This window comes from Myotis yumanensis, unplaced genomic scaffold, assembly GCF_028538775.1.
Source record: "Myotis yumanensis isolate MYYU_CA2020_CCGP unplaced genomic scaffold, mMyoYum1.0.hap1 SCAF_16, whole genome shotgun sequence".
Classification (NCBI taxonomy): Eukaryota; Metazoa; Chordata; class Mammalia; order Chiroptera; family Vespertilionidae; genus Myotis; species Myotis yumanensis.
Genome location: NW_027223767.1, coordinates 10,330,806 through 10,358,787, shown reverse-complemented (window position 1 = coordinate 10,358,787; position 27,982 = coordinate 10,330,806). Strand labels below are relative to the sequence as shown.

Below are 27,982 nucleotides of genomic sequence, written 5' to 3'. Positions count from 1 at the left end.
GTAGGATTTGATGGGAATTTTAAGAGCCTTTTGACCTGCTCTGGATAGATTTTTCAAAAAGTAGAATGTAAGACACCACTTCTGGTCATTGTTGCCAATTATGATGCCCATACACAAGTGAAAGAAGGGCCATTGCAGTGAGAAGGACAATTACACACCCTAAGGCCAGTGCTACCTGTTAAACTGCTCACATTCAATTTGAGTTATTGTCTCACGGTGCCGTTTACACCAGTGTACACTTCCTTTCTATTTAGATGGAAAGTTACCTGTTAACTTTTCATTTATGCTGCCAAGGAAGGTTATATGTTTGGCTGTGGTCTTAACTGAATCTAGTTTAAAAATCAATCCTCCAGGAAAACCCGGAGTAATTATGAGCGCCACCATTATCTGTTTTTTGCACCAAACTCATACTCATCATTATGTGTGTTGAATATATAAATAATCTATTTTGAGATCTATATTTTATTTATTACATAGGAGGCCACAAAGTCTGGAAACAGAGGCCAATAAACAGCTTACTGATGTTAAATATTCTCTTTGTATCCAAACTGTATAATCAACCTGTAACTTCCATAGGGAGGTCACATCAAGCTCTGTCATGTCACACCCATTACCTAGTGCACACACTGTGAATAGACAACATATTGGTAGTGATGATGAAAACCTTCATGTGCTAATAATACTTTGTATTTGTATTCTTGATAACAATTATTAAGCAAGGAGAATTAATGATATATTTTAGCCTGAATCCCCTATGTGAGAATAGAGCGAGTGCCATTCTTTGCATAGACCTGGAAAATTAGGTTCATATTAGGGGAAGCAGGAGTTTTCTAAGACCCTACTATACACCAGTATTAGGGAAAGGTTAGAAAGAAATACAAAAGAACTTCCAGATTTCTGTTCATCAGAACTGGCTTCCCTAATTAGCGACAACTTTATAGTTTTAAAGTATTACTATAGACCTAAAATAAAAGTAAATACATAACTACTTCTTAGTGGTACATTGAAGGGTATTGTTTGATGGCCTTGTGATTATTCAAGCTTTGACATCCATTTAGGAGAGAGAGAAAAGACCAGTCTAAGGACATTGTTTGCAAAGCACCCTACGCTTTTATTTCCGTTGCATAGGGTGGAATAGACAGTAATTACAGATAGACATGACCAAAGATTTCACATTTTGTGCTTCTCTTTAGTCACTCCCATAACATCAGGGCACAATCACTCTTCATTTATGATTTTTGTGTGAACCTCGCGGCTCTTCACCCGCAGCTTGTTAACCTGGGACTCAGCGATGTCAGCCCGCTCCTCGGCCTCCTCCAGCTCGTGCTGGAGCTTGCGGAATTTAGATAGATTTGTATTGGATTGTTCCTCCTGAGAATAAAAATGGAATTGTAAGGAACCCATACTGTGCATCTTTCTAGACTGTATAAGCCTAAGGGGAGTACAGACTTGGTATCTACAAAGAAATTAAAACACTCAACAAGAAACATGATTGTCTTACCTTCTGGATTCTTCATATCATTGGAATTAACTTTATGATTTATTTGGGATTTGGTATCTCATAAATAATCGCATCCATATTTTTGCAACCAAAACGTATTAAAAGATACATGCCACAAGTAGAGCAAGAAAAAGTTTAAGAGCGGAGAAGGAGGCAAGAATATTGTCATGCTTGTTAATGCTTGCTATAAGATGACTGTCTGCACGAGTTAGATATTCTTTATCATATTAAGACTGAATTTCTTTTAAAAAAAGATTTTTTTAGAGAGAGAGAAACATCCATGTGAGAGCAGAACATCTAACAGCTGCCTCCTGCATGCCCCCTACTGGGGATCGAGCTCACAGCCCATTGTGTGCCTTGACCAAGAATCAAACCGGCAACCTTTTGGTGCATGAAACAATGTCCAGCAAACTGCGTCACACTGACCAGAGCAAGGATGAATTTCTCTCTCTATTTTTTATTAACTCTCATCCAAGGATATTTTTCCATTGATTTTTAAAGAGATTGGAATGGAGAGGGAGAGACAGAGAGAAACATAAATGTGAGAGAAACACATTGGTTGCCTTCTGCACATGCTGCAACCAGGACCAGGATTGAGCCTACAACCGAGGTACGTGCCCTTGATGGACACTCTATCCACTGAGCCAAACCAGCTGGGGCAAGGATGAATTTCTTAATAGTTTCTTTAACTTGAAAAAATGTTTAATTTCATGATATAGTATTTTGTCACATTTTAATACAATTACTCACTTTTTTTTCTCCTTTTCTGGATGTAATGATTCTATTGAGAGATTTCTCTAATATTAAATATTCCTTGCATTATAAGAATTGAACCTATTTAATCACTAATGGACAATATCTTGAATAAAGAGTTTTAGCCTTGCTGGCATGGCTCAGTGATTGAGTTTTGACCTATGAACCAGGAGGTCACCTTTGGTGCACATGGCTTGATCCCCAGTGGGGGGCATGCAGGAGGCAGCCAATCAGTGATTCTCTCTCATCATTGATGTTTCTATCTCTTTTTCCATCTCCCTTCCTCTCTGAAATCAATAAAAATATATTTTCTAAAAGTAAGGGTTTCCGCAGCTTAGTAATTTATTTTTACTATAATTATATTCATTAGTAACACTGCCTTTAGTTTTCCCCCTCTTTCTCTCTTGGACAGGTTTTGGTATGAGGGTTATGTGAGCTTCTTAAAATAATTTGGGAATCTTTTCATCTTTTCCCATGCTCTGCAACAGCTAACATAGCTTGGGGATTATCTGTTACTTGAAGTTTTGAAAGACTATCTGGAGCTGAGCTCATCTTCAGGAGTAATTCTGAAATAAATTATTTAGCCAACTTACTAATTTATGTTCTTCTATAAAAATCACCAATTTCTTCTAGATTTCAACTTTGTTGACAGGTTTATATTTTACATTTTAAAAATGTAAACCTACTTATATGGTTTGTCTATCTCATTTCTAATGTTGAGAGTTTGTATTTTTTTCTTTTTTCCCTCAATTAAGCTAGATATAAGTGTATTTATTTTATTACTATTATTTTATTAACTCCCTAGAGACTATCAGATAGTACTGAAATTATCAAATTAGAATATAACACACTCTTGTTCATCAATTTCTACCTTTATTTTTATTAGTACTTCTTACTTTTATTATTATTTAAAATTTCTTTATTGGACTGCCAGTTTGTTCATTTATTTTTATTTTTATTCATAACAAAAGCATATGAAGCAATGACTTGTCCTCCAAGGACAGCTTTGACTATATTCTATAAGTTTGTGAAAATAGTATCTTCCTTGAAATATTATTTATAATGGACAACTATTCAGTAATTATGTTTTTGATTTTGGATTTAGCCCAAAATATTTAGGAAAGGTAGCTTCTTAATGATTAAGCATTTGGGAATTTTTGTTTATATCTCGCATCACTTTACAATTTTACATGCTGTGATGAGAAAATGTGGCCTGTAATATTTCTGTTTTGAAAATTTTTGAGATTTCTTTGTGGATTGAAAATTTACTTTTTAAATCAAGCTATTAATGTTATAATTAATGAGCAATAAGTATAAAAGGGCACAAAAGTTTTTAAGAAGTATATAGTCTCTATAAAGCAAATAGCTTATTTACTACAAGGAGTAGTAAATCTAATTATTTATTAACTTTTCTTAACCAGGGGACTTGTCTCCTCCCTTCTAGCTTAAGGATACTTACAGCTTCCTCGGCTTGTCTCTTGTAAGATTTCACCTTTGCCTGAAGTTTATCTACCAAATCCTGAAGCCTGAGAATATTTTTCCTATCTTCTTCCGTCTGAAAGAATAAAAAGCATAGAGTTTTATTTCTAAATAATATGGTTGTTATATCATTGCATATGAGCATTTCACGTATATATGAAGGAGAGCTTAGCTGATAAAAATTATTGCTGTACCTGGTAAGTGAGTTCCTTCACTCTCCTCTCATGTTTGCGCAGACCTTTGACAGCTTCAACATTACGCTTTTGCTCACTCTCAACCTCTCCTTCCAGCTCACGCACCTGTGAATAAATAGGCTCTTAAGAACTGTGATCCAGTGAGGCATTGGGAGCAAATGGAAATAGATGTTGAGATACCCACTCTGGCCTCCAGTTTCTGGATCTGCTTCTTCCCGCCCTTCAGGGCCATCTGCTCAGCCTCATCCAGACGGTGCTGCAGGTCCTTCACCGTCTGCTCCAGGTTCTTCTTCATCCGCTCCAGGTGGGCGCTGGTGTCCTGCTCCTTCTTCAGCTCCTCAGCCATCATGGCCGCCTAATTAGCAATAAAACATAATCAGTTGAGGGAGCTGAGATAGCACATCAGTCTGACCACCACAGCGTTGCCCTCTGCTCACATCAGTGATGGCCTTCTTGGCCTTATCTTCTGCGTTGCGAGCTTCCTGAACAATGTCTTCCATCTCTGCTTGTATTTGGGTAATGTCTGTCTCAAGCTTCTTCTTGGTGTTGATCAGGCTGGTGTTCTGTTTAAAAATAAGTTATAATTTTTTTATCATGTTACCTAAGAACTTAGTGGTAGCTATTTTTTTTAATTCAGATAAAAATATGTAAGTCAAATGACCTTCAATATGATTTTGTTATTTGGTACAATTATATAAAATAGAAATGTTATAGAATATTCAGCATCTTCAAGTACATAGTTCATAATTACGGCAAATATCTCTATAATTTTATAACTGCTATTTACCAATGAGACCACTCACAGGCATAAAATGATAACAGATATTCAAACATTCCATTTCTCCACAATAAAACTGTCAATACTGATAACTAGGGTCAATAATGATGTTGACACAAAATAATATGAGTAGCCTTAGAATATTATAGGAAGAAAAAATAACTTACGCAAAATAAAAGAGCAAAAGATTTCTTAATAATACAGTGGAAATTTGGTAGAAACATAAAACCTAGCTGTCAGATATAAATTTAAGCTTATATTTTCTGGGATATATACACATTTATTAAAGGCGAGTCCTTTGTGCTGAATCTCACCTGGGTGTGCAGGAGCTGGACACGCTCACTGGCATCCAGCAGCTCCTGTTCTGCGACTTTCCTGCTCCTCTCCGTCTGCTCCAGAGTGGCCCTCAGCTCCTCAATCTCGGCCTGCAGCAGGTTGGCTCTGCGCTCAACCATGGCCAGCTGCTCCTTCAGGTCCTCCTGGCCCCGGAGAGCGTCATCCAGGTGTAGCTGGGTGTCCTGTGGGATGAAGGATCATTGAGACATCTTGTTCTCAGGGCTTCAGCACCCCACCTGCTCTGGGGCCATCTCTTGACCCCATTTACCTTGAGAATGCCTTGTGTGTTCCTGTAGTTCTTCAGGGCCTCAGCAGACATGCGGTTGGCATGGTTCAGCTGGATTTCCATTTCATTAAGGTCTCCCTCCATCTTCTTCTTGATCCTGATGGCATCATTCCTGCTCCTGATCTCAGCATCCAGCGAGCTCTGCATGGACTCCACCACTCTAATGTGGTTTCTCTTCATCTGGTCAATCTCCTCATCCTTTTCAGCAATTTTCCTGTCAATTTCAGACTTGACTTGGTTCAACTCCAGCTGGATGCGCAGGATCTTTCCCTCTTCATGTTCAAGAGATGCCTGAATGACAGCAAGGGTGACATTAGCGGGGAATGGAAACATTTGGAAGTTTTTTGCACACCTTTTCTTTCACAAATTTTGTGCTTTTTATCTTTCTATTCAATCTGTAGTGGATGGGCCTACTTCTTTTCTGAATTTATTTGTAATGCACACTTTGACCTGTACCTCTGCTTCCTCTAAAGCAGCCTGTAGTTCAGACTTTTCTTGTTCAATTTGCTTCTTTATTTTCTCCAGTTCATGGATACGTTTCCCTCCTTCTGCAATCTGCTCCGTGAGGTCAGAAATCTCCTCTGTTGTTTGGGTAAAAGACAGGTAGAGATTTGGTCAGACAGAGGACATAAGAGAAAGGTTTCTTCATCACTGAGAGTGAAAAGAACTCACGCTGCAAGTTTTTGTTCTCCCGTTTCAACGTTTCTAGCTGATCCAGGGATTCCTCGTAGGCGTTCTTCATCTTGAACAGCTCAGTGCCAAGAGAGCGGGCCTCCTTCTGGGAGGCCTCGAGTTCAGCATGGGCTTCCTCATACTTCTGTTTCCATTCTGCCAGGATCTGAAACACCGAGAGTGGTTACGTGCTGTAAAGGATGGAGGGAAATAGTGGAGAGCAAAGGCGGCTGCAGAAATTACCTTGTCAAAGTTCCTCTGCTTCTTGTCCAGGGCTGCGCAGGCGGCGTTAGTTCTCTCCACGTCAAGCATGAGGTCCTCCACCTCATTCTGTAATCGCTGCTTGGTCTTCTCAAGGGAGGCACACTTGGCGTTCACAGCTTCTACGTGTTCCTCGGCGTCCTGCAGACGCTGGGCCAGCTTCTTCCTTGAGGATTACACATATTTGTAGAGAGAAGTGAACCAAAACAAGAATTGTGAACTATTACCACACTGAAAGGTATTGGAAACTTTATATTAAAAATCTTCATATTAAAAATATCCATTCATTCATTGGACAGATATTGATGAGCTCCCTTTCTGAGCCAGACACTGGGTACATGGCAGTGAACAGGATAGAAAAAGGTCCTTGTCTCATGAAGCTTCCAAACAAGTGAGAGAGAAGCAATAAGCAAGTGAGAAAATGCATAGTTACATTTGCTGATATAAGTGCAATGAAGGGGAAAAAAAGAGGAAGTGGTGAGCAACTATTCTAGGTAATCAGGGAAGGCTCCTTAGAGGAGGTAACATTTGAGTCAAAATCTAAAAGAAGTCAGAGTGTGAGCTGGAGGGAGGTTGGGGTAGAGTATTCCAGACAGAGGGACCAGCAAGTTCAATGCCCTGAAGCAGCAATGAGCTTGTGTGCTTGACCAACAGCAATAAGTCCTAATTATCTGTCGTTCTTTATTTCCTTAACCAGATTTTAGACGAAGAGGGCAGAGATCATGTTTGTTTTATTCATTCTTCACAGAATGCCTGGCAAATAGCAGCTAATTAATGACCATTTGTGGGCTAATTCATGAATTCTTCAAAGATTGTAGCTTTCTGATTTAATATGCAAAGTATTTTGTACATTTTCTCATATCAGTGCACATACTTGGCCTCCTCCAGCTCCTCCGTGCGCTGGATGGCATCCGTCTCGTATTTGGTCCTCCACTGGGCAACCTCAGTGTTGGCCTTGGACAGAGCCCTCTGTAGTTCAGCCTTGGATTCCTGCTCCTCCTCATACTGTTCCCGTAGAAGGTCACAGTCATGGCGGGCTGACTGCAGGGCATGGGCCAGGGCGTTCTTGGCCTGTGGAAATAGTTACATCTTCATTTTACTGGATATTTAAATGTTTATTAAGTTTCAAAATCTTTTAAAAGTTGATGTACTGGACTCCAATTAGAGTCAGATCGTGGAGGAAAAAAATGAATCTTATAATAATAGTTACCTTTATCTCCTCTTCAAGTTGCCTCTTTAATTCCTCAATTTGTTGAGTATATGCTTGTTTGCCCCTTGATAACTGAGACACCATCGCTTCTTTTTCATCTAGCTGACGTGAAAATTCACCTGAGCGGCAAAAGAAATAGTACCATTTTTTTAAGTGAAGAAAAATTTTGCAAGTATATATTAGAAATAAATTTTAACTCCCACCCCCCCAATTGAGTGCTCAAGTGATTGAGATATTTATTGACATCTTCATGTGTAATGTTAATTTTCTGATGTTTATGGTGAAACATATTAATCTGAATGAATAAATACACCTTAAATATTTTTGTTTTCTCCATAATTTAGTCTTTCAGGGTTATATGCTCCTGTGTAAAACCTGGTGATAACTTTCAGAGAAGGGCGCTAATGTACCAAATTGTACCTAGTCCCATTTTATAAGACTTGTTAGAGACTGGGTTATCCATTGCCCTACTCGATATAGATAAAAAGAAGCTTGGTCTAAAATAGAAGCTCTGGACCCATATTGGAGTCTTTCCTAACCCCACACCCTCTCAACGTGGCCAAATACTCAAGGGCTCTCTGGAGCAGAACTTAATGCAGTCCTTTGAAGCCTCTATCTCCAACCTTGTCCCCAAGCGACCTTGCAAGTTTGAGAGTCTGAGCTGTTCAGTGAATCACCCACTCTCAGTTGCTTTGATTAGGTTTTCACATCACCAAATCAGTTGTTTTTAACCACATCACCTCCCCTGTTAGGCGGCATAGAAGAGGAGGGAGTTACCAGATTCAGTCTGCAAGCGGCCCCTCTGGGCGGTCAGGTCGTTGATCAGCCGCTGATGCTCTTCTTCCTTTGATTTCAGTTCACTCACTTGGTCCTCTAGAGTGCGGCACATTTTCTCTAGGTTTCCCTGTGTGAGGAAAGCACGAAGGAAGAAATGAAGACATTGTGACATCATTTAGCTGCAGCTGCAATTTCTTCTGAAAAATATTTATTTTTACAAATGAAATAAGTCAAATTCTCTTATATGCAATATGATATAGACAGTCTATTTTATGCTGTCCTAAGTTGAAAATATACATTGGGATTTTTAAAAAGCTAATTGTGAAGCTCCATTCAATATTATAAAAAATTTCATGATTATGGTCTAAATTTAAGATTTTGTAAGAATTTTTGGTATATTTTCTAAAAGCATGTTCAATATTTCACTGCCTTTATGTTGCTTATTGGATAATTGAGAGTATTGGAGACCTAGAGAACACAGATGGTCTATGTTCAAAGTTGATGCTTTTATTCATTATTGATGTGATGGGGCAAATGTACTTAACTTCTTTGATTTCAGTTTCTTCAGATGTTCAGTAGAAATGATACAAACACTAATGTCTTTCTTACAAAACTCCTAGATTACTGCATAGAACAACTGTCATAATGTGTGTAAAGTATCCTGTGCCTTTATGACAGTGGTTCTCAACCTTCCTAATGCCACAACCCTTTAATACAGTTCCTCATGTTGTGGTGACCCCCAACCATAAAATTATTTTCGTTGCTACTTCATAACTGTAATGTTGCTACTGTTATGAATCGTAATGTAAATATCTGATATGCAGGATGTATTTAGGCGACCCCTGTGAAAGGGTCGTTCAATCCCCAAAGGGGTCTCGACCCACAGGTTGAGAACCGCTGCTTTATGATGTGTACATAAAGGATTATTGTCGTTAACAACCAATTTTTCAGACTCTGTAGTACCTTGGCTTTAGAGACTATTTCTACGTTACTAGCGAGGTCATCGATCTCCATCTTCATCTCACTCTTCTCCTTCTCCAGTTTCTGCTTGACCCTCTGCAGGTTGTCTATCTGCTCCCCAAGTTCAGCCACACTGTCCGCGTGCTTCTTCCTCAGAGCAGCTGCCGTGGCTTCGTGCTGCAGGGTGGCCTCCTCCAGGTCCCTGCGCATTTTCTGGAACTCAGCCTCCCGCTTCTTGTTCATCTCGATCTGGGCTGAAGTTGCCCCACCAGCTTCCTCCAGCCGCTCGCTGATCTCCTCCAGTTCCCGGGAGAGGTCCGAGCGCTGCTTCTCTGCTTTGGCCCTAGAGGCCCGCTCTGCCTCGATTTCCTCCTCCAGCTCCTCAATGCGGGCCTGGGAGTGATGAAAAACACAAACTTAGCTTGTGTTAGTAATTTTATCATGTTGAATTTCACTGGTGGAAACCAGGTATTTACCTGTAACTCCTTGATCTTCTTCTGCAGCTGCATCCCAAGGGCCTGTTCATCTTCAATCTTGCTTTGCAGATTGCTCATTTCAAACTCTTTCCTGTTTGAAAAGTAGCAAAAGATAACAATTTAGTCCATATCCACTATTGGAAGCAAGTTCATAAGTAATTCTTTTATACTTACTTTTTTAACTTTTCATCAAGTTGCTGTTTTTCATTTTCAATGTCCATTATGGACTCTTGGGCCAACTTGAGGTCACCTTCAAGTTTCCTCTTAGCCCTTTCTAAGTCCATGCGAAGTTTCTTTTCTTGCTCTAAGGACCCTTCAAGCTAAACATAAATAATATTGAGTCAAAAGGTTTGCTTAGCCTTTCTTTAAAAAAATATTATTTTCTTGGTAATCCTAGACTTACATCATCCACTTGCTGCTCTAGCTTGATTTTAGATTTGGTCAGGGTGTTGACTTTGTCCTCTTCTGCCTGCAGGTCATCCAGGGTCTGCTGGTGGGCCTCTTGGAGGGCCTTCTTCTCCTTGGTCAGCTTAGCTATTGTTTCGTCCAGGCCTGCCATCTCTTCTGTGAGGTTTTTCACCTTAGGAAGTAAAAATACTTTGCATTACATGTTATATTTTGGTGAATTCAGTTTTGTACTTGTATTCCATAATAATAAAAACAAGCTTTTCTTGTATATATTTCATACCTTGTTCTCTGTGGCATGCTTCTCCTTTTCAACCTTGGCCAGTGTCAGCTCAAGGTCATCAATGTCTTTCTTCAGTTCAGAACATTCGTCCTCCAGTTTCCTCTTCTTGGCCGTCAGCTCAGCATTGATCTCTTCCTCATCCTCGGCTCTCTCAGTCACCTCTTTGATTTTGGCTTCAAGCTGGATTTTGGTTTTGATCAGCTGGTCACATCTTTCCTCTGCATCAGCCAAGCTTTCAGCTTCCTTGATTTGGGAACAAAATCAAAATTGGGAAGAATAAATGAAATATTTCCAATGATAACAGTGTAAATTCCTGCTATTCTTTGAATTTAAACTTTTGTGAACCATCTGCTGTGTGCAATGCAGGATATTCTACATTGTGGGAAAAGAAAAATGTATCAGTTATTGTCTTGTGCCTTTAGTAGAGTATACACTAGTTCCTTGGTATCCATGAGGGATTGGTTCCAGGACCCCCTCATGGGTACCAAAATCCATGGTTGCTCAAGTCATTTATATAAAATGGCATAGTATTTGCATATAACCTACAAATATCCTCCCATAGACTTCACATCATCTCTAGATTACTTATAAAACAGATATAAGGTAAATGCTATATAAGTAGTTGATATACTATATTATTTAGGCAATAATGACAAAAAAAAGTCTGTACATGTCAGTAGAAACACAATTATCACAGGCCTGTCTATATAGTACATGTCAGCAATAATATAACATTTTTCCTAATATTTTCAACTTACAGTTGGTTAAATTTGTAGATGAGGAACCCATGGATATGAAGGACCAACTGTATTCTATAATAGGTTAGAAAGCCTATCCCCTAAAAGCTACCATTAATTCAGAAAGCGATCAGTGACATAAGAGTTCAGAGAAGTTATATCAGAGATGGTTCTGTAAATGAAATGGAATTTAAGTTGGGCCTTGACAGATGAGTAGGATTTGGTTTTTAGAAATCAATTTATTGAGGGAAGGAGCAGGAAGAGAGAAGGCATTCCATCAGGAGACATTCGGGATGCAGCTGCTACTAGACTATTTCTCTTTGTGATACTGTAGGATGATCCTGATCATGCTCTAAATTCAAGTTGAGGCATAAAGTAATCAAGAAATTCCTGGCAATCTCCTATGTTAAGAAGGTTGGGGGTATACAGGAAATGCGAGAGGAATTGATATGCACATTTATCAGTGAGCCTCCATATCAGCCTTTGAGTACATAAAGAATAAAATGTGCTCCTTAGAGCCATGTGGTGGATATAGTGGTGTAGGACAGATTCTAACTAATTCTTAAAGGACGAGAGAAAAATTCAGGAAAGATTTGAAGAGTGTGGGGAAAGAAAAACACCTCTTTTTCCTTCTGTAATCTAGAAGAAGGAGTCGTTACACCCCAAAACTTGACTAAAGAGAACAATCTTAACAGGAAAAATATATGATTTTGTGATGAGTAAATTATGCCAGACCAAATCAATTCAAACCAAGTGAAAGGCAGTCTTAAAAATCATGCAGTAGGGTTGATGGAAGCATTTCTAAAATGATTGGTTCAGGAGTGAGCAGTGAGCAGGCTGGATGGAGGAAAAGAGAGTTGGCGGCAGGCAGAGCAACTCGGTGCTGCTGCAGAAATCTGGGTATGACATGGTGGGCACTGACTATGGAGGTGGATAGGAGAGAGAAAGTCTGAGTTTTGGAGATCAATAACAAGCAATAATTTAATAAAATTCGATGTAGAATACTGCAGTTGTCAGCTGTATGTATTGTGATTCATGATCCATGGACATCTAGAAGTTGAAGAAACTTTCAGAGAGAAAATCACTCTCTCCATGCTATCCTGCCCTTAATACTCTATTTGGGATAGTTTTATATGAAAATCACTTTTAAGAACTGTCTTCAAAGGAAAATAAGTCATAAATTCTATAGTTTTATGAAACTGCAAAATGGAAGACAACATTCTACCTCCGTTCTACCTCATTGCCCCGGTGCTGGTGCGGGGGTGTTTATTGGGCAATAAAGGAATATTTGGACTTTATTAGTACAATCAGAATGCTTTCACTTTTTCCCTACAGTGTGTCTCTCATGCTGACTACCCAACTTAATGTTGCTCGTGAGCATATTTGTAGCATTTGTATCCTGATTAGCAGTACCCAGGATAATACCACTACTTACAGACTGAACTTGGAGCTGCAAGTCATTTTTTTCTTGCAGGAGTGATACCATCTTTTCTTCAAGTTCCTTCCTTTTTGCCTCTGACTTGGCAAGTTCTTCTTTGGTCTTCTCGAACTCTTCCTTCATGGTGGCCATCTCCTTCTCGGTCTCCGCACTCTTGAGGAGGGGCTTGATCTTGAAGAAGAGCTTCATCCAGGGCCAGTGCTTGACGTTCATGAAGGCGCGGACGTTGTACTGGATGCAGAATAATGCTTCTCTGAAATGACACAGAAATACCCGTGTAGACTGATGCAAATTGGATATTGTATGGATGATAAAATTAGATGAAATCTTGGCAGTGAGAGTTCGGGGTGCTGCCCCACTGTTTTCTCAACTATTTTCAAAAGCACAAATGAAAAACATTGATTTTGTGGTGTTGGTCCAGGACTTGCTCATCACTTATTCTCTAGTTCAGTGCTTCTCAAACTTGGCTGTACACAAAAATCATCTAAAGGGCTTGTTAAAACATTGGTTCCTGGACTCTATCCCCAGAAATTCAGATTCAGAAGATCTGAAGTGAAACCTAAACATTTGCATTTTTATCAAGTTTGCACGAGACACTGATGATGCTGGTCCAAAGACCACCCTTTGAGGAGTATGGCTCTGCCTCAGCGCTCTCAGAGTTTTCTATGAGAACACCAGTAGGAGCAGGGAAGGGCAACTAGCCTCTCAGGGATGTGAGACATGGGATAAACAGACTCATTAAAAACTGAATTTCTTTGAAATTCTCTGGTTTTATATTTTAATATTGTGTGAATTTTGCATTCTATTCTATAATATCACATTCGTTTTCATCTAGATTATTTTTTAAAAAATTAATTATCCTCATATTTAGGCAATTAACTGCCCAAATATATATCTAGAGGGTCATGATACTTATTATTTTTAATTAAATAGAATACAATAAACATATTAGCATAACTAGAGGTGATAGAAATAAAATTTGTTTTATGTAAATTCTTTATATATTTACACATACATACATATATGTATGGGTGTATAGATGACAAATAGAAAATGCACTTCTCACTGTGAGTCCTATTCATATGCATCCTGCAGTTTGAGATATCTGGCTCTTTAGTCTTGAAACTGTCCCTGCATCATATTAGATCACTAGAAAACTATGTACCTGGTGACATTGGCTTAGCTTACTGAAGGGAAAATTTGCACAGATAAATGCCCTTAATATTTTAAATCATGATAGTTTGATAATAGAAATAATCAGATGGAAGAAGTTGTTTATGTGACTTCTTGTATAAAACCACTGTTGAAAATAACTGTCTGCTATGCAGTTCAATGTAACTTATTTAGTAATCCACCCAATAAATTCATTTAGAACCAAGTGCTAGGGCAAACTTTGTCTCTGTTTACTCACTGGTATATTTCCTCTTGTTGGTAAATTTTCATCTATATCTATATCCATATCCATATCCATATCCATATCCATACCCATATCTATATCTATATCTATATCTAATCTATACCCAAAACATTCAGCATGTATTCCATGTGATGATCTCTACCTAAGTCTTCCGGTACATGTATCTCTTCACTTCAGTGCAGGACTCAGATTCATTCCTTATTACTTTGGTCGCCTTATCATATCTGAGTCTTAACTGTAAGCCTCCTCAAATGTGTTTCTGAAGAAGGAAGACATGAATAAACAATATATTTACATACCTTCTCTCCACCATCTTCCGGTACTCCACTCTTGCCAAGAACCCTCTGCACCTGGCCTGGGTTCGGGTAATCAGCTGGGCCAGCTTGTCATCTCGCATCTCCTCTAGGAGCCCCAGAAGACCAGCTTTGAAAAAGACCTGTGCATGAGCAGAGCTGTAGATCAGAAACTTTACATCAACTTCAAAGCGACAGGAATAGTGTCAGGTAGACTTCAGAGACTATTACCTTGGTGTGACCAAATCTATACTGGGTGTGGTCAATGTCGATGGATGCAAGGAGCTTCTCAGAAGCCTTCTTGCTGTCAATGAATTGTCCTTCAGGGATAGCACTTGCATTTAATACCTTGTATCTGTTAAAGTACATACAGCTTTTTTTAAAACTTGGTTTATTGATAATACTAGTAGTAACTAAGCATTAAATGATCCATTGAACAATCAAAGTTTCTGTTTTAAAATTTATTATGCTATTTCGCTCACAGGAAGGACATTGAATATATGGATAGTCAATCTAGCATTGACTATTCTTATTCCATTTTACCTTCCTGCATAGTTGCAACTTTCTGCCTCATCAGACCTTGTTCTCATGAAAGGGTTCTATAATCTTATTCCCATTAAGGTATAGATGTCTAATAAAATATAGCATGTTATCCTTGCTAGATGCATTTGCTTTTTAAGATCCTGAGTCTTAGAAAGCAAGGTTTAATGAGGAATCTGGTAGAAAGTTCTAGGTACACGGAACTGTTCTAATCACCTAAAATCAAATAGGAGTGCTTTAGGTCTTGGGCACTGGAGTTCTCTGTCAATTCCTCCAGACCAACTCCCTATAGCTGTTACTCAGCCTCTTGTCCACTTTGCCTTTATTTGATTCTAAAGATGGACTTATCTAGGGAGGAAAAAAGGGAGCTGAGGAGCTGTTATTGTGACATGATTCTGCAAAACTAGGAAATTAGTGTATGAGAGAAAAAGATGAAGATACAAAAGAAGTGACAGAAAATGACTTACTGATAGCTATATATGCGTGAGCAAGTTCCTAACTCAACCACTTAATAGCTATGTGACTTTGGGTAAGTAACTTAATGTCTTTTAGCCTCAGTTTATTCGTCTATAAAATGAGGTCCTGATAGTACTTCCTCTGCTGAGTTTTTATAAGCACTAAATGAGATATTACAAATATATTAAGCACTCAAAATTATAGTATTCATAATTATCAAAGTTAAGGTATACATCTATGAGCTAACCCAGAAGCGTGGTAAATTCTACAAAAAGTTTGCAGAGTACTTAAATATGTAGTCTGTGTTTATTTTAAAGGTGTTTTGAGGCATATGTTTTTTTACTTTTTGTGGAAAATTAATATAACAAAAGCATATTTTCACTAAACTGTTTTGCCTGCATTAAATATATTTATGCTAAACTTTGAGATGCATCATTTAGGAGAGTCTGACCTCTGTTTGAAGTCTGCGTAAATGATTCTGCTTGGGAATCCCTTCCTACAGATGCGGATGCCTTCCAGCACACCATTACACCTCAGCTGGTGCAGGACAAGTTCATGCTCCATGGCCCCTAAAAATAGATATTTATTCATTGAAGAGTTTGCTTAAAAGGAGGTATGGCCATCATGCCTTGTGCCTTCATTCTAGAACTTCTTACCAGGAGTTTTTGTCTCATTGGGGATGATACACCGCACAAAATGGGGATGGGTACTCCTGAGGTTGGTCATCAGCTTGTTCAAATTCTCCTGTAAAGTCAGGAAAAATCCTGTTATCTCAGACTTTAGACTAAGCATTTTGATGATGTCTATAAAATCAGTGTCTATGGTGGAGTTGAATGACCTACATGGAGCATTTTCACTTAAGGTAACACCTTGATATGCTTCTCCTGAGATGCAGTTTCTGCCTCAGTACTTCCTTCTCCACTTGAGTGGCCAAGAGTTGCACACATAAAGAATCTGACACATGATGCTTTTTATTGTGGACAAGTACTGTCTGTCTTTCTACCCCCTGGTCACCCACATACATTCACAAGGCCATTGCCTTCCCATACTAGATGGTCACACTTTCTTCTCCTATACCCCATGGTTTTCCAAATAAGAAAATACAAGCCTGCACCACATTTGGACTTTTTTCTTATAAAAATGGTTCCCCATTTCCAATTATATCAATGTTTAGGGCATAAATTATTTTTATAAAGGGAACAATTCTACCAGTTATATTTGAGAATTGACCAGATTAAGAACAAGGATACCGTATTACATTGCTTATAGGCTAGCTGTTAGATTTTCATTAGTCTTACTGATTATTTTGTCTCTCTGAGTACATGCCATTGCTTATTTTTGTGACTCAACTAAATTATGAATTAAAGAGTATTAAGTTTTATAAAATTTCCTATAAAATATTGTTTATTATTTGACTTAACATGAAAGATGAGCTAAAAATTTCTGAGTAATTTAAAGCTCTTCTCTCCAAAGCTAGATTAACACATGTCACTAGTTAATGTCAGCCCTTTTCTGAACACTTGTGAAAAGAAGACCCTTTGATTTGAACAGATTCCTAAAGTGGCTGGGGAGTGTCAAGAACAGTTTCTCCCTTACTCTGAAAAGGGCAGACACCGTCTGGAAGGAAGAGCCCTTCTTCTTACCACCTTTCTTGCCACCACCAGTTGCCTCTGGAGAAAGAATAAGAAAAGATGTCATTCAGATACAGTTTTGAATCAACAGGGCTATTTCTTGCCTATTTGCTGATTTTTGTGCTGAAGTGAACATTTCTTGACACCACTAGGCTCTCTGTTGGACTCGAAAGAATTGTTATGCCAACCATGTTTGCATCCACTTTTCTGTAATTTTATTTCATCACTAGGAAATGAAGGGGAGGGCATTTGTCTCACTGGATAGAGAACTCCTCAATATTAGGACACTTAGGGACACTATAACTTTAAAAATCATCAATAGAAGCTAGAATTGAGAGGCAGAAGTTTGCCATTATATTGCCTTAAATATCCCCAGATACTCAATATTCAGCAGATGTGGAGGGAGAAGCAGGAGAGAATCATGGAAGCCAACGTTTTGCTATGGTTGAGATCCTGGCAGTTCCTCTCTGGCCCTTCGCGATAGGCCTCTGTCAGTGCTGGAGGGAGCCACAAGCTGTATTACAATACAGCCTCCTTGCTCAAAACTTGGAGACACAATGGGTTTGGCCAGCAATTCTGCGAGGACTCTGAGATCACCAGCCTCAATCTAGCACCGCATTTTGTAACACCCAGAGAACGTGTTAGATTTTTTTGAGCAGTACCTGCTTCAGCAGTTTGAGCCCCAGAGAAGAGGAACGCTAAAGTTTTCAGTGAAGACTTCTGGTACAGCCCGACCACGGTCTCATTCAGGGGGTCCTTGTTCTTGTCAAGCCAGCCAGTAATGTTGTAGTCCACGGTGCCTGCGTAGTGCACCAGCGAGAAGTGGGCCTCAACCTTGCCTTTGACAACCTTGGGCTTCTGAAAGTTGTTGGACTTTCCAAGATGCTGCTCATACAGCTTGTTCTTGAAGGAGGTGTCTGTGGCCTTGGGGAACATGCACTCCTCTTCCAGGATGGAGAAGATGCCCATGGGCTAGAAGCAGACCACACACAGTTATAATTCTATTTAAACACTTTTCTCTGTGCATAGAATTCAAATAAGATGCAATGAATAATTTAATTGCCAGAAAATATGGTTTCTGAAATGTAAAAAAGACCTTCTCAATGAGCTCAATGCAGGCAGCCAGGTCCATCCCGAAGTCAATGAACTCCCACTCGATGCCTTCCTTCTTGTACTCCTCCTGCTCCAGCACGAACATGTGGTGGTTGAAAAACTGTTGCAGTTTCTCGTTGGTGAAGTTGATGCACAGCTGCTCCAGGCTGTTGAACTAAATAAATAGATGTGTTTACTCTCCTCTTTCGACATATAGGGCTTTTTAATTTAAAAATATGTGTCAAATAGCCTTTAAAAATCATTGGGGGCCTGAGCAGTCGAATGTTTTCTCTTCTACCATTTATGCACAACCCTAAATCATTGTTCATACACTTTCCTGCACTGGCATAAGTCTACTCAGGTATTTTTCTGACTTCCTACTTAATCATTCATGTGTATTTGCATTAATTTTTACATTTTCTGTTGACTCATTTCAAAGATAATATGTGAGCCCTTGGCAGCTGGCAGAGAGGATTTCTGCTGTCTGCACATCCTGGTCAGCATTACAGTGAGCAGTGATTGCCACCCACATTCTTCTTTAATCTGAAGTGAAATAAAAATCAAGATACCAAATATTATGGACAGTATGTTAACTCACACTTGTATTTTATTAAATGCCAAAACATTAATATTAGCTAGATATAAATAGTGGAATGAATGTGGAATCCTTTTCCTAGATCTTCCATATTATCTGCAATGCCCAAGTTTTACTTTAAGAATTTGAATGAAAAATATGAACTTCTTCAAAACTATAAACCAGAAAGATTTATTTCATATTCACATATGAATCTTTATCCCATGATAGTACATTCATGAGAAATAAAAGTTAATTGCAAAGAGTTTGGGTTTTTTAAAATATATATTTTTATTGATTTCAGAGAGGAAGGGAGAGGGAAAGAAAGATAGAAACATCAATGATGAGAGAGAATCATTGATTGGCTGCCTCCTGCCTGTGCCCTTGACCAGAATCAAACCCTGGACCCTTCAGTCCGCAGGCCTATGCTCAATCCACTGAGCCAAACTGGCAAGGGCTGCATTAGTTTATTGATGCTTACTCTAAATTGCTAACCTTTTCTCAGACCTTATTATCTGCCTTATTTTTCCACCATATATTTAGGGCATATTAGGTGTTGCATAGGTTAAACTCATTTTGCCTTGTCAGATTTTTAGAGTGCCCCCTGACACTACACCATGGTGGTGTCTGACTCCCTTTGGGCCATGGAGCAAGTTAAAGAGTTGTCATAAGGGCATTATTTCTCATAAAGTAAAATCGCCACTACAGTAAATGATGAAGAGCTGCCCAATCACACTCTTTTAAGTCTTAGCATAATTTTTTGACAACTTAAGAAAAGGTTATTAGATTCACAGGTTTCTTCCTGTTGATATTTCTATTGCCTTAATATAAAATCCCAATAACCAACCAGCTCTCAACTCACATCAAAGATCTCAAAGCCAGCGATGTCCAAGACCCCAATGAAGTACTGCCTGGGCTGCTTGGTGTCCAGCTGCTGGTTGATGCGGGTGACCATCCACAGGAACATCTTCTCGTAGACGGCTTTGGCCAGAGCACCCACTGCATTGATCACCTTGAAAGACAAAGATATATTGAGGTTATTAGAGGACTGTAAAATTCTTGCATCCCTGACAGTGCATTTGAATTGTGCACCTACCTGCTCTACAGTCTGGCCTTTGGTGACATACTCGTTGCCGACCTTGACCCTAGGGTAGCAAAGGGCTTTGAGCAGATCAGCAGAGTTCAGACCCTGGAGATAGGCCGCTTTGTCAGCAACTGTAGAGACACAATTCAGGTACCCAACATGACCTACTGTGCACCCCACTGTTCATGGAGTGTGAATCACTATAGGAAGTCTGTGCAGGAGTACATTTCTTTATGTCCACCAGAAGCTCAGTTGTAAAGGAGACATGAGTTTGGAATGGGCTTTTTTTTGCCTAAATTCTCCTGTTAAACCCAGATGGAACTACATTTTGTACCTTCAGTGCCATCTGGCTCAGCTTGCTCCTCACGCTGCTTTTGCTTGAATTTCATGTTCCCATAATGCATTACTGCCCCTGTGAGCTTATAGATGGAAACTCTTTCATCAGCAGAGAAGCCCAGGATGTCAATGGCACTCTACCGGGAGAAATGAGAGGGTAAAGATTAGGGCAGAAGAGACTAACTTATTTAGGAGAATTTATACTATATACTTACCACACCTACAGTAGGTTGCTATTGTCATTCCCATGCATAATGTATTTTTATAAAACCTGCATGTGTCACTTACATCCGTGGCCATCAGCTCTTCTTGGTCATCAATGCTGGGGACTGTGATCTCCCCTTGACTGACAAAGGCATAGTCATATGGGTTCGTGGTGATCAGGAGCATTTCTGGGTACATAGAATTCAGGAGATACATTGTACATTACAGGTTGTTGTTAATAAAAAAGATTAACTTTCATCTGTGAATTTAAGATCTTTCTTACCAATCAGTTCTGGTTTCTTGTTAGACATGATCTGATAAAAAATATGATAGCTTCTTTCTGCCTTTAGCTGGAAAGTAACTCTGGACTTCTCCAGAAGATCTGCAGTGGAAAGTAGATATTAGATTGGAGGGAAATTGTAAAGTTCCTTTGGTGATTTGGCATTATGGTCATCAGTTATATTTTATTGGGCCCTTGAGATTCCAGCTGAATGTTCCCATGAGGTACCCCATAGTACATCTCTACAATGGCAGTTGCTCTTGTATCTCTAGAAAGAAACTAAAGCTTGCTGGTCCAAGGCATATTCATTTCTCATACAGAAGATGCCTGATGCATGAAATATAATAGATTCTTTAACTCCTCCTCCCCAGGGTCTCTTCTCACTTTATAATAGAGGGAATACTAAAAAGTGAAATTTATCAAGGCTCAGACTTGGAACTAATTGCACACACTCAACCCATAGTGTTAATTTCTTTTTCTTAGAAAATTTTGAGGTCAATTCTGATGCTGAAATAATTTAGACAAGCCTAACAGCTCCTGGCAGTTCCTAAAGAATCAGCAGCTCATGACTGACGTGGATAAAGCACACGGTGGACTTTGGGTAAGGATGGCATTAACTGTGGGCATGTTTGGCAGAAGAATGGTGTTAAACAGGCTCCAGGCTCGTCAGAAGCTGCATGATATTCCCCCCAAGCCATCATTCTTGGATTCTATTTAAGAGGTCCTGTTACTCACATGTTTCAATATCAGCAGAAGCCAGTTTCCCTGTGGTACTAAAGTGGATTCTGATGAATTTACCCTTGAAAGTAAAAAAGATGTTATGTGAAAAGCTTGAAGCACACAAGAAAGATGAGATTGAAATGAAAATTCAGACATGCTTTCTCTGGCATTTAAAGGCTAAGAAGACCCCTCTGTGACCAAGACACTTACAAAGCGAGAAGAGTTGTCATTCCTCACGGTCTTGGCATTGCCAAAGGCCTCCAGCAGGGGGTTGGCACTGATGATTTGATCTTCCAGTGTCCCCTGCAAAGGCAAGCGCAGTGCTCACATCTGAGGCTCCCCACTTCCTGAGAGCCCCGACAGTCTTGATTCTGACTCTGGTATTGGACTCACCTGCATTTTGCCAGAAGTAGTTTCCTCCTTCTTCTTCTCCCCAGTAACTGCAATTGTTGCAAAGTACTGGATGACACGCTTGGTGTTCACAGTCTTCCCTGCACCAGATTCTCCACTGTCAAATAGTAACTAAGTCAAAAGAGGTCCCAAAGCTGGCAGCTATTGCAGCCAAGAAAAGAAAGCATAAACCTACTTACGTGATCAGGATTGACTGATTCTCTCGGTCTACAAAAGAGAAATTATAGTCATTTAGTACTCTTCTCTCATATATTTGTAACTGGCAAGTAAAGTAAAATGTAATGACCCTAGTGTTACTTTCAGCTATCGCTAGGGCTTGATGGGCCTGAGGTCTATTCCCTTTTTTAGTCTCTTCTCTTTTGCTCTGTAGGGCACCCCCACCTTCCACCCAATTTATCATACATATAACCATTTAAACAGAACACTGCTGGGAAGCACCAGGCTAGTTAAATACTCTATCACTAAACATCGAAAGTGGGCTTGGGTCTTCAGTTGGATTTAGATGGCAAGTTATTGACTTATTTATTGTAGGTAGAAGAAGTAATGAAAAATAGGTGTTAAAGATATTTTAGCTTGTGAAAAGGAATAACTATAGTAAACATGGTAACTTTGGAAGTAATCATGGCTTTGGTCATTTTTTTAGGGAAAGGTAAAAGTTCGTTTTCATGTTTTACTCTGCCTAAGGAGGACTTCTCTAAGCTCTTTCCCCAAGGTGTATAGTACTAAGGAGTGGTCTAGCTGAGACAATATTATAGGAAGAAGACTCATGGTATAACTGTTTTTATACCAGAAACACCTTAAAATCTGGAATGTGTTTGCGTTGGTTCTAGGAGAAGGGCAATAGCATTTATGCCATCCTTAATGTAAAGAGTCTGTTCATTAGTCCTAATTGTAGATATGAGGATAAGACCAGAGAGGCAAATTTTACTCTTCTGTTTTTTAACTCTTGGTAATAGAAACACAGTGTGTTTGTGTGAGTGTGTGTGTGTGTGTGTGTGTGGTTACATATATGTAGATATGTTCATATTTTTGCTCAAGCTCATTTAGTGTCTCAGTCATTCAAAAGTTAATTATCTAACTATGGCCAACATCTTTTGATTTTCAAAAGTTTAACGGATCATTAGCAATTATGGAATAGTAGGGATTGCAAGCCATCTTTTACACTCTCTCCTTCCTGGACCGTCTCTCTCATAAACACATCAACCTCAACTGAAGGGGACCATCTCAAAGAGTGTTGAGATGTTAGAGCTTCTTCCTCCTATGGTTCTGCTCTAAAAAGATGCACATGTATAGCATTCAGCTCACCAGTCAGCATGAACTGATAGGCGTTGTCAGAGATGGAGAAGATGTGGGGCGGGGCCTCCTGGCGCTTTTTGCCTCGGTAGGCAGCCACCACCTCGGGGTTATACACCGGCAGCCACTTGTAGGGGTTGACGGTGACACAGAAGAGGCCCGAGTAGGTCTGTGCAAGGGAATAAGAAAGAATAACTACTCAAAGGCTTTTTCCATTATTTGTACAATTCACTTATTAAATGAATTTTAACTAAAAAGAGCATTTAAGTAAAATGCTGATGCCGTTCTTCTTCAAGACGTCAGCGTGAAAACTAGTTAGAAGGTTCAACAATAGGATAGCAAACTTTTTGAGGGAAGGGACCACAATTTAAATTTATTCCCGTTGGAATTTATCGGTGATTTTCACATAGCAGAAGCTCCAAAAAGATTCTTTATGTGTAATATGAGACATTTTTACTGTACTTTAGGAAAGAAGGGTATATCTCTTTTATAACATTAAGATAGTTCAAATTCATAAAATCATAAATTTGGACACAACCTAAGTACCCAACAATACAGGAATGATTAGGTGAAATAGGCTAAATCTTCTTAAGACAATATATTACAGGCATTTAAAAAGGTAAATAATTAAACCAAACAGAAAATGATGTAAGTGCATCATGATTACGATAGGATGATTTTCAAATCTTTGACAACTGATCAGGACAGGTACCCCCCCCCCGCCCAGAAACAATGGATGCTGACTGAACACCAGGTTTGTTTGCATAGTGTGTCCAGCTGAACATCAGCACTGACTAACCTATACCAAATACAGTGTAGCATAACTTCAGCTGGAAATCGGTACTGAGTGTGTATTATATGTCAGGTGTCTGTGAGGCACCAGGAATGAAGCCTAAATAAGATGATGTTCCTTGAGGAAGTCGCAGATGGTCAAAAAACATGGTCAGTGTTATTGCAGGGACAGAAACAATAGGGCAGAAAATGTAACTCTGCCTGGGAAGTTGGAAAGGTTTCATCAAGACATTCCACATAGAAGGGTTGAAAAGGCATAGACACATCGCTGTTATTTAGGAGGAGTGAAAATGAGTGAAATTTGGTCTTTAAAGGCATTATGTTTAAGTGCTACAACATAAGTTTATCTTTTCTCCCTGGATGATTTTGCTGCTGGAATAAGGGAGGGTTGAAATGGAGGCATGTGGTTGAGATATGAGCAGCTGCTCCAAGATTTGTTTAAAGGATCTGCTGCAAACTCAGTGTGTGGACAATGGCCATGCCCAGCTTGGGATGAGAAGATAGTATAAAGTGCCAGCTGTTGGCTTGTGCCTCCCAATAGCAATAGCGACCCTTTTAACTAGTTCCACTACTAGTGAAAGCACAATGGGTCACTACCTGTGACCCATTCATACTACAGTGAGAGCAATGGGCTGGGGTCCAAGTGATGACCACTCGGAAGAAGGCACTCACGTAGATCATCCAGGCTGCATAGCGCTCTTTGAGGTTGTACAGCACAGCGGGCTCATGCAAGTGGGTCATCATGGCCATGTCCTCGATCTTGTCGTATTTGGGAGGGTTCATGGGGTACACTTGGTCATCTTTCACTGTCAGAGTCTGGTGAACAGAAAAGATAACTTTATGTCAACTGAGTGACCAAACAAAAAAATCAATTAAATGTCAGCTCCTGGGACTCAACTCACCGCTCCCGCTTCAGTCTTCACGGTCACTTTCCCGCTCTCTCTGCTCTGGATAGTCCCTTTGACAAAGGACTCCTTGGGCTCCACCACAAAGACAGATGTCTTGGCATCAAAGGGCCTATTCTGGGCCTCAATGCGCTCCTTTTCAGACTTTCGGAGGTAAGGAGCAGCCTCCCCAAAAGCAGCCATCTCCTGGTCGGCCGAACTCATGGCTGCGGGACTCTGGGGCCCTAAGGGAGGAGAGGAAACGTCACCCTAGAGGTAGATGCTGCCCTGTCAGGCAGATCAATAAATCTCTACATTGATGATATCTCAAGAACCCCATGAGAAACCCCACCAGGCGCGTCTACCAGACACTGTGCTCTAGTTACTGAAACAAACATAATCACAAAGACTCCAATGCATCTGGGGTCCCTGTGCACCCAACGCCGAACGTGCGGCTTTACATCCATTATCTCCTTTTATTCTTCGAGACTGGCATTCTAATCAGGGAGCTGGGTGGTAGGCTCAGCAGCTGCGGAGGAGCTCGTGGCCTTGGCTAAGGCACTTAACCTTTCTGAGCCTCGGTGTCTCCATCTGTAGAATAGGGACTACGATATCTTGCCTTTTTAAAAAATACATATATATTTTGCCTTGACCAGTTTGGCTCAGTGGATGGAGCGTCGGCCTGCAGACTCAAGGGTCCCAGGTTCGATTCCGGTCAGGGGCATGTACCTTGGTTGTGGGCACGTCCCCAGTGGGGGGTGTGCAGGAGGCAGCTGATCGATGTTTCTCTCTCATCGATGTTTTTAACTCTCTTTCCCTCTCGCTTCCTCTCTGTAAAAAATCAATAAAATATACATATATATATATATTTTAAAAATATATTTTATTGATTTTCTAAAATATACATATATATATATATATTTTAAAAATATATTTTATTGATTTTCTACAGAGAGGAAGGGAGAGGGAAAGAGAGTTAAAAACATCGATGAGAGAGAAACATCGATCAGCAGCCTCCTGCACACCTCCTACATGTGCCCACAACCAAGGTACATGCCCATGACCGGAATCGAACCCAGGACCCTTCAGTGCACAGGCCAATGCTCTATCCACCGAGCCAAACTGATTATTAGGGCATATCTTGCCTTTCTTAATTCACAGGCCTGAGACATAGTGAAGACAGTTTTTTAAAAGTTAGAATGCTGACTGAGGAAGCAATTTGAAACAGTTCAGGCTACCATGTAGATATAAAGTGGCATCTTGCCAGGTGATGGTGAACTTAATTTTCTCCTTTGGGTGTTCATCCAGAAGTGCTCACCTTCAGTGGATTTGGGGGGTTGTAATCTTGTTTACCTTTTTTTTTGTTTGTTTTAATTGGGTGCTCAGTAGAATTTCTCTGGCATAATTCTGTGTATATAATATCCACTTACTCATTTAACCGAGGTAAACTAATTGAGGCTAAAAGCCATAGCAAACGTTATCCTCATTCTTCTCCCTTGAAGACCTCCCTTTGCTTTCTCAAATTCCCTCCTGAAAAGTGCAGGCTCGGCTGCCCATCCTGTGTTATCTGCAGGTTGCCGGTGGGACCGGTAGAATAAAAGATTTGGCAAAGGATGCTCCTGTGGTCATTACATGATCACATTACTTGAAGCTCCTTTTAACCAGCTCTCCCCCAGCTCTCTCTCTCTAGACCTGCAGTCTGCAGCAGCAGGGCAGGCTAATGCCTCTACTGTATAGGCAACAATTTCATGGTGCTTTCATTTCATACAACACTCAGCACTGGGTAAGGCAGCGATTTCTAGCCTTTTTCATCTCATGGCACACATAAAAGTAATTACTAGAATTCTGAGACACACCAAAAATTATATTTTTTGAAGATCTGACAAAAAATAGGTATGTTTCATTCATTCACACCAGACAACTATCGTTGTGTTGGCTGTTGTCATTTCCTTGACAATCTAAGAGAAACGAGGTCAGTGCCCCTGACTACATAGTCAGGTATTGCATATTTTAAAATTGTTTGCAGCACACCAGTTGAGAGTCGCTGGAGTAAGGTACCATTTAAAAAAGATTTTAGAGAAGTTTAAAGGAAGCATTTTCTTAGGTACTTCCTTTCTTATTTGTTAGATATCATGTTTCCTAAAGGAATCCTAATAGCAGGATACATCTTTATCAAATTTGAGATTTTTAGCAAGGGAATCTCAGTGCAGACTTTTTCCCAAACAGAAACATGTAGAAACAAAATAATATCTTGCTAATGTGTCACCCACCAATGCCTGAGTGCTCAGTGAGGATGTGTGCACAGCGCTGAAAGGCTAGTCCTTCCTGCCCCTCTCCTTTCCTGGAGAGCTGTGAGGTGTTTACTGAGGCACCGCTTTCCGAAGGTTGCTAAGAGACACCGATCCATCCCTCAGGCCCTTGCCTTCTCCTCGAAGGACTGCTTCGTCTAAATCTTACCTTGTTAGCCAGAGAGAAGATGTAGCCTGGAAGCGAGACCGTTCTGTAAAAGAAAAGGGAAAAGCACTGGATTAGTTAACCAAAACCAAAACCAAACAAAATCTCATTCGTGGCCTTAGTTGCTACTGTACACAGAAGGCAACGGGAGCCTGGCTGGGAAACGTGCAGGAGCAGAAGGAGCAGTACCAGAACTGGCAGCTGCAAGCAACACGGGCAGAGTGGCCAGTGTCCTTCTTGAAAGTCCTGTCCTGGTCCCACTTACCTTGGAGCTTTTTAAAGCAGGCGGAGTCAGCCTCCTTCCAAGAACTCTTTTATATGCATAGCTATGAAAACAATGCAGCTGCCTGTTCTTCAGTCAAAAGAAGTCCTTTGGCAAAAACCTCTTGGCAATCTCGCATCCCCGCATAATTCTCATTCATATTAAGAATGGCTGGATATAATTAGAAATATTTTTGTTATTGAGTATGTGAATAAATCTCCTATGGATAATTTGAGAAGATGATTTGGATGGGAGGTTCAGGCTGGTGGATGAAGACAGTGACTGGGCAGCCAGGATACCTGGCTTCTCTCACAGATTCTTTCTGGCCCTGTTGGGCATGCCATCTGGGTTCGCCTTCACAGCCAACATACTAAATGATAGACATAAAATGCAAATACTTATTTTAGTTTTGTGAGGGTTAATTTTTACCTGTTGATTTGTCCTTTCCAGCCCTTGCCGAACTAGCGACGAGCCTTCAACAGTGGGAAGAGAAAGTCCTCTCTTTGTTCCAATGTTGTTGTGGTTTGGGGGAAGATCCTTACTTTCCCACTGTTTTGCTTTCTCCCAGCTGGTTCTTTATACAGTACAGTTTCCCGCCCACCTACTTGTTTGACTTGCCTACAATAAGAAGGGCTTCTAGTAGGAAAAAGTGTGTTTAGGGAGTACTGCCCAACATTTTCCATCAGATATACTAGAGTGGTATGCTAGAGTAA

The 27,982-nt window shown here is 40.0% G+C and overlaps 1 protein-coding gene across 1 annotated transcript; it reads right to left on the bottom strand.

Annotated features, from left to right (window-relative positions):
* Positions 1–1,087: 1,087 nt before the first annotated feature.
* LOC138994245 (myosin-2) lies at positions 1,088–27,242 on the bottom strand. The gene is made up of 40 exons (XM_070394026.1): positions 27,197–27,242; positions 27,011–27,053; positions 24,572–24,798; positions 24,342–24,485; positions 22,890–23,046; positions 21,764–21,791; positions 21,567–21,681; positions 21,384–21,476; positions 21,189–21,252; positions 20,457–20,555; positions 20,258–20,361; positions 19,968–20,106; positions 19,646–19,764; positions 19,412–19,561; positions 17,980–18,150; positions 17,546–17,855; positions 16,849–16,922; positions 15,909–15,996; positions 15,704–15,821; positions 14,488–14,611; positions 14,263–14,399; positions 12,544–12,799; positions 10,372–10,614; positions 10,087–10,263; positions 9,858–10,003; positions 9,684–9,774; positions 9,211–9,600; positions 8,248–8,374; positions 7,471–7,589; positions 7,135–7,331; positions 6,243–6,426; positions 6,000–6,165; positions 5,784–5,908; positions 5,310–5,618; positions 5,020–5,223; positions 4,365–4,490; positions 4,112–4,282; positions 3,928–4,032; positions 3,714–3,809; positions 1,088–1,371 (listed from the first exon to the last, which is right to left on the bottom strand). Exons 3-40 carry the CDS (start codon positions 24,776–24,778, stop codon positions 1,219–1,221), a joined length of 5,826 nt encoding a protein of 1,941 aa, XP_070250127.1. The 5' UTR covers positions 24,779–24,798; positions 27,011–27,053; positions 27,197–27,242; the 3' UTR covers positions 1,088–1,218.
* Positions 27,243–27,982: the final 740 nt, after the last annotated feature.

Bases quoted from the DNA above. Each gene is read 5' to 3' on its own strand.
- LOC138994245 (XM_070394026.1), bottom strand. From the start codon at position 24,778: ATGAGTTCGGCCGACCAGGAGATGGCTGCTTTTGGGGAGGCTGCTCCT. The intron at 14,400-14,487 runs GTAATAGTCTCT...GCTCATGCACAG, and splicing joins ATAGATTTGGTCACACCAAG to GTCTTTTTCAAAGCTGGTCT. The intron at 10,004-10,086 runs GTAAGTCTAGGA...ATTTATGTTTAG, and splicing joins TAGAGCAGCAAGTGGATGAT to CTTGAAGGGTCCTTAGAGCA.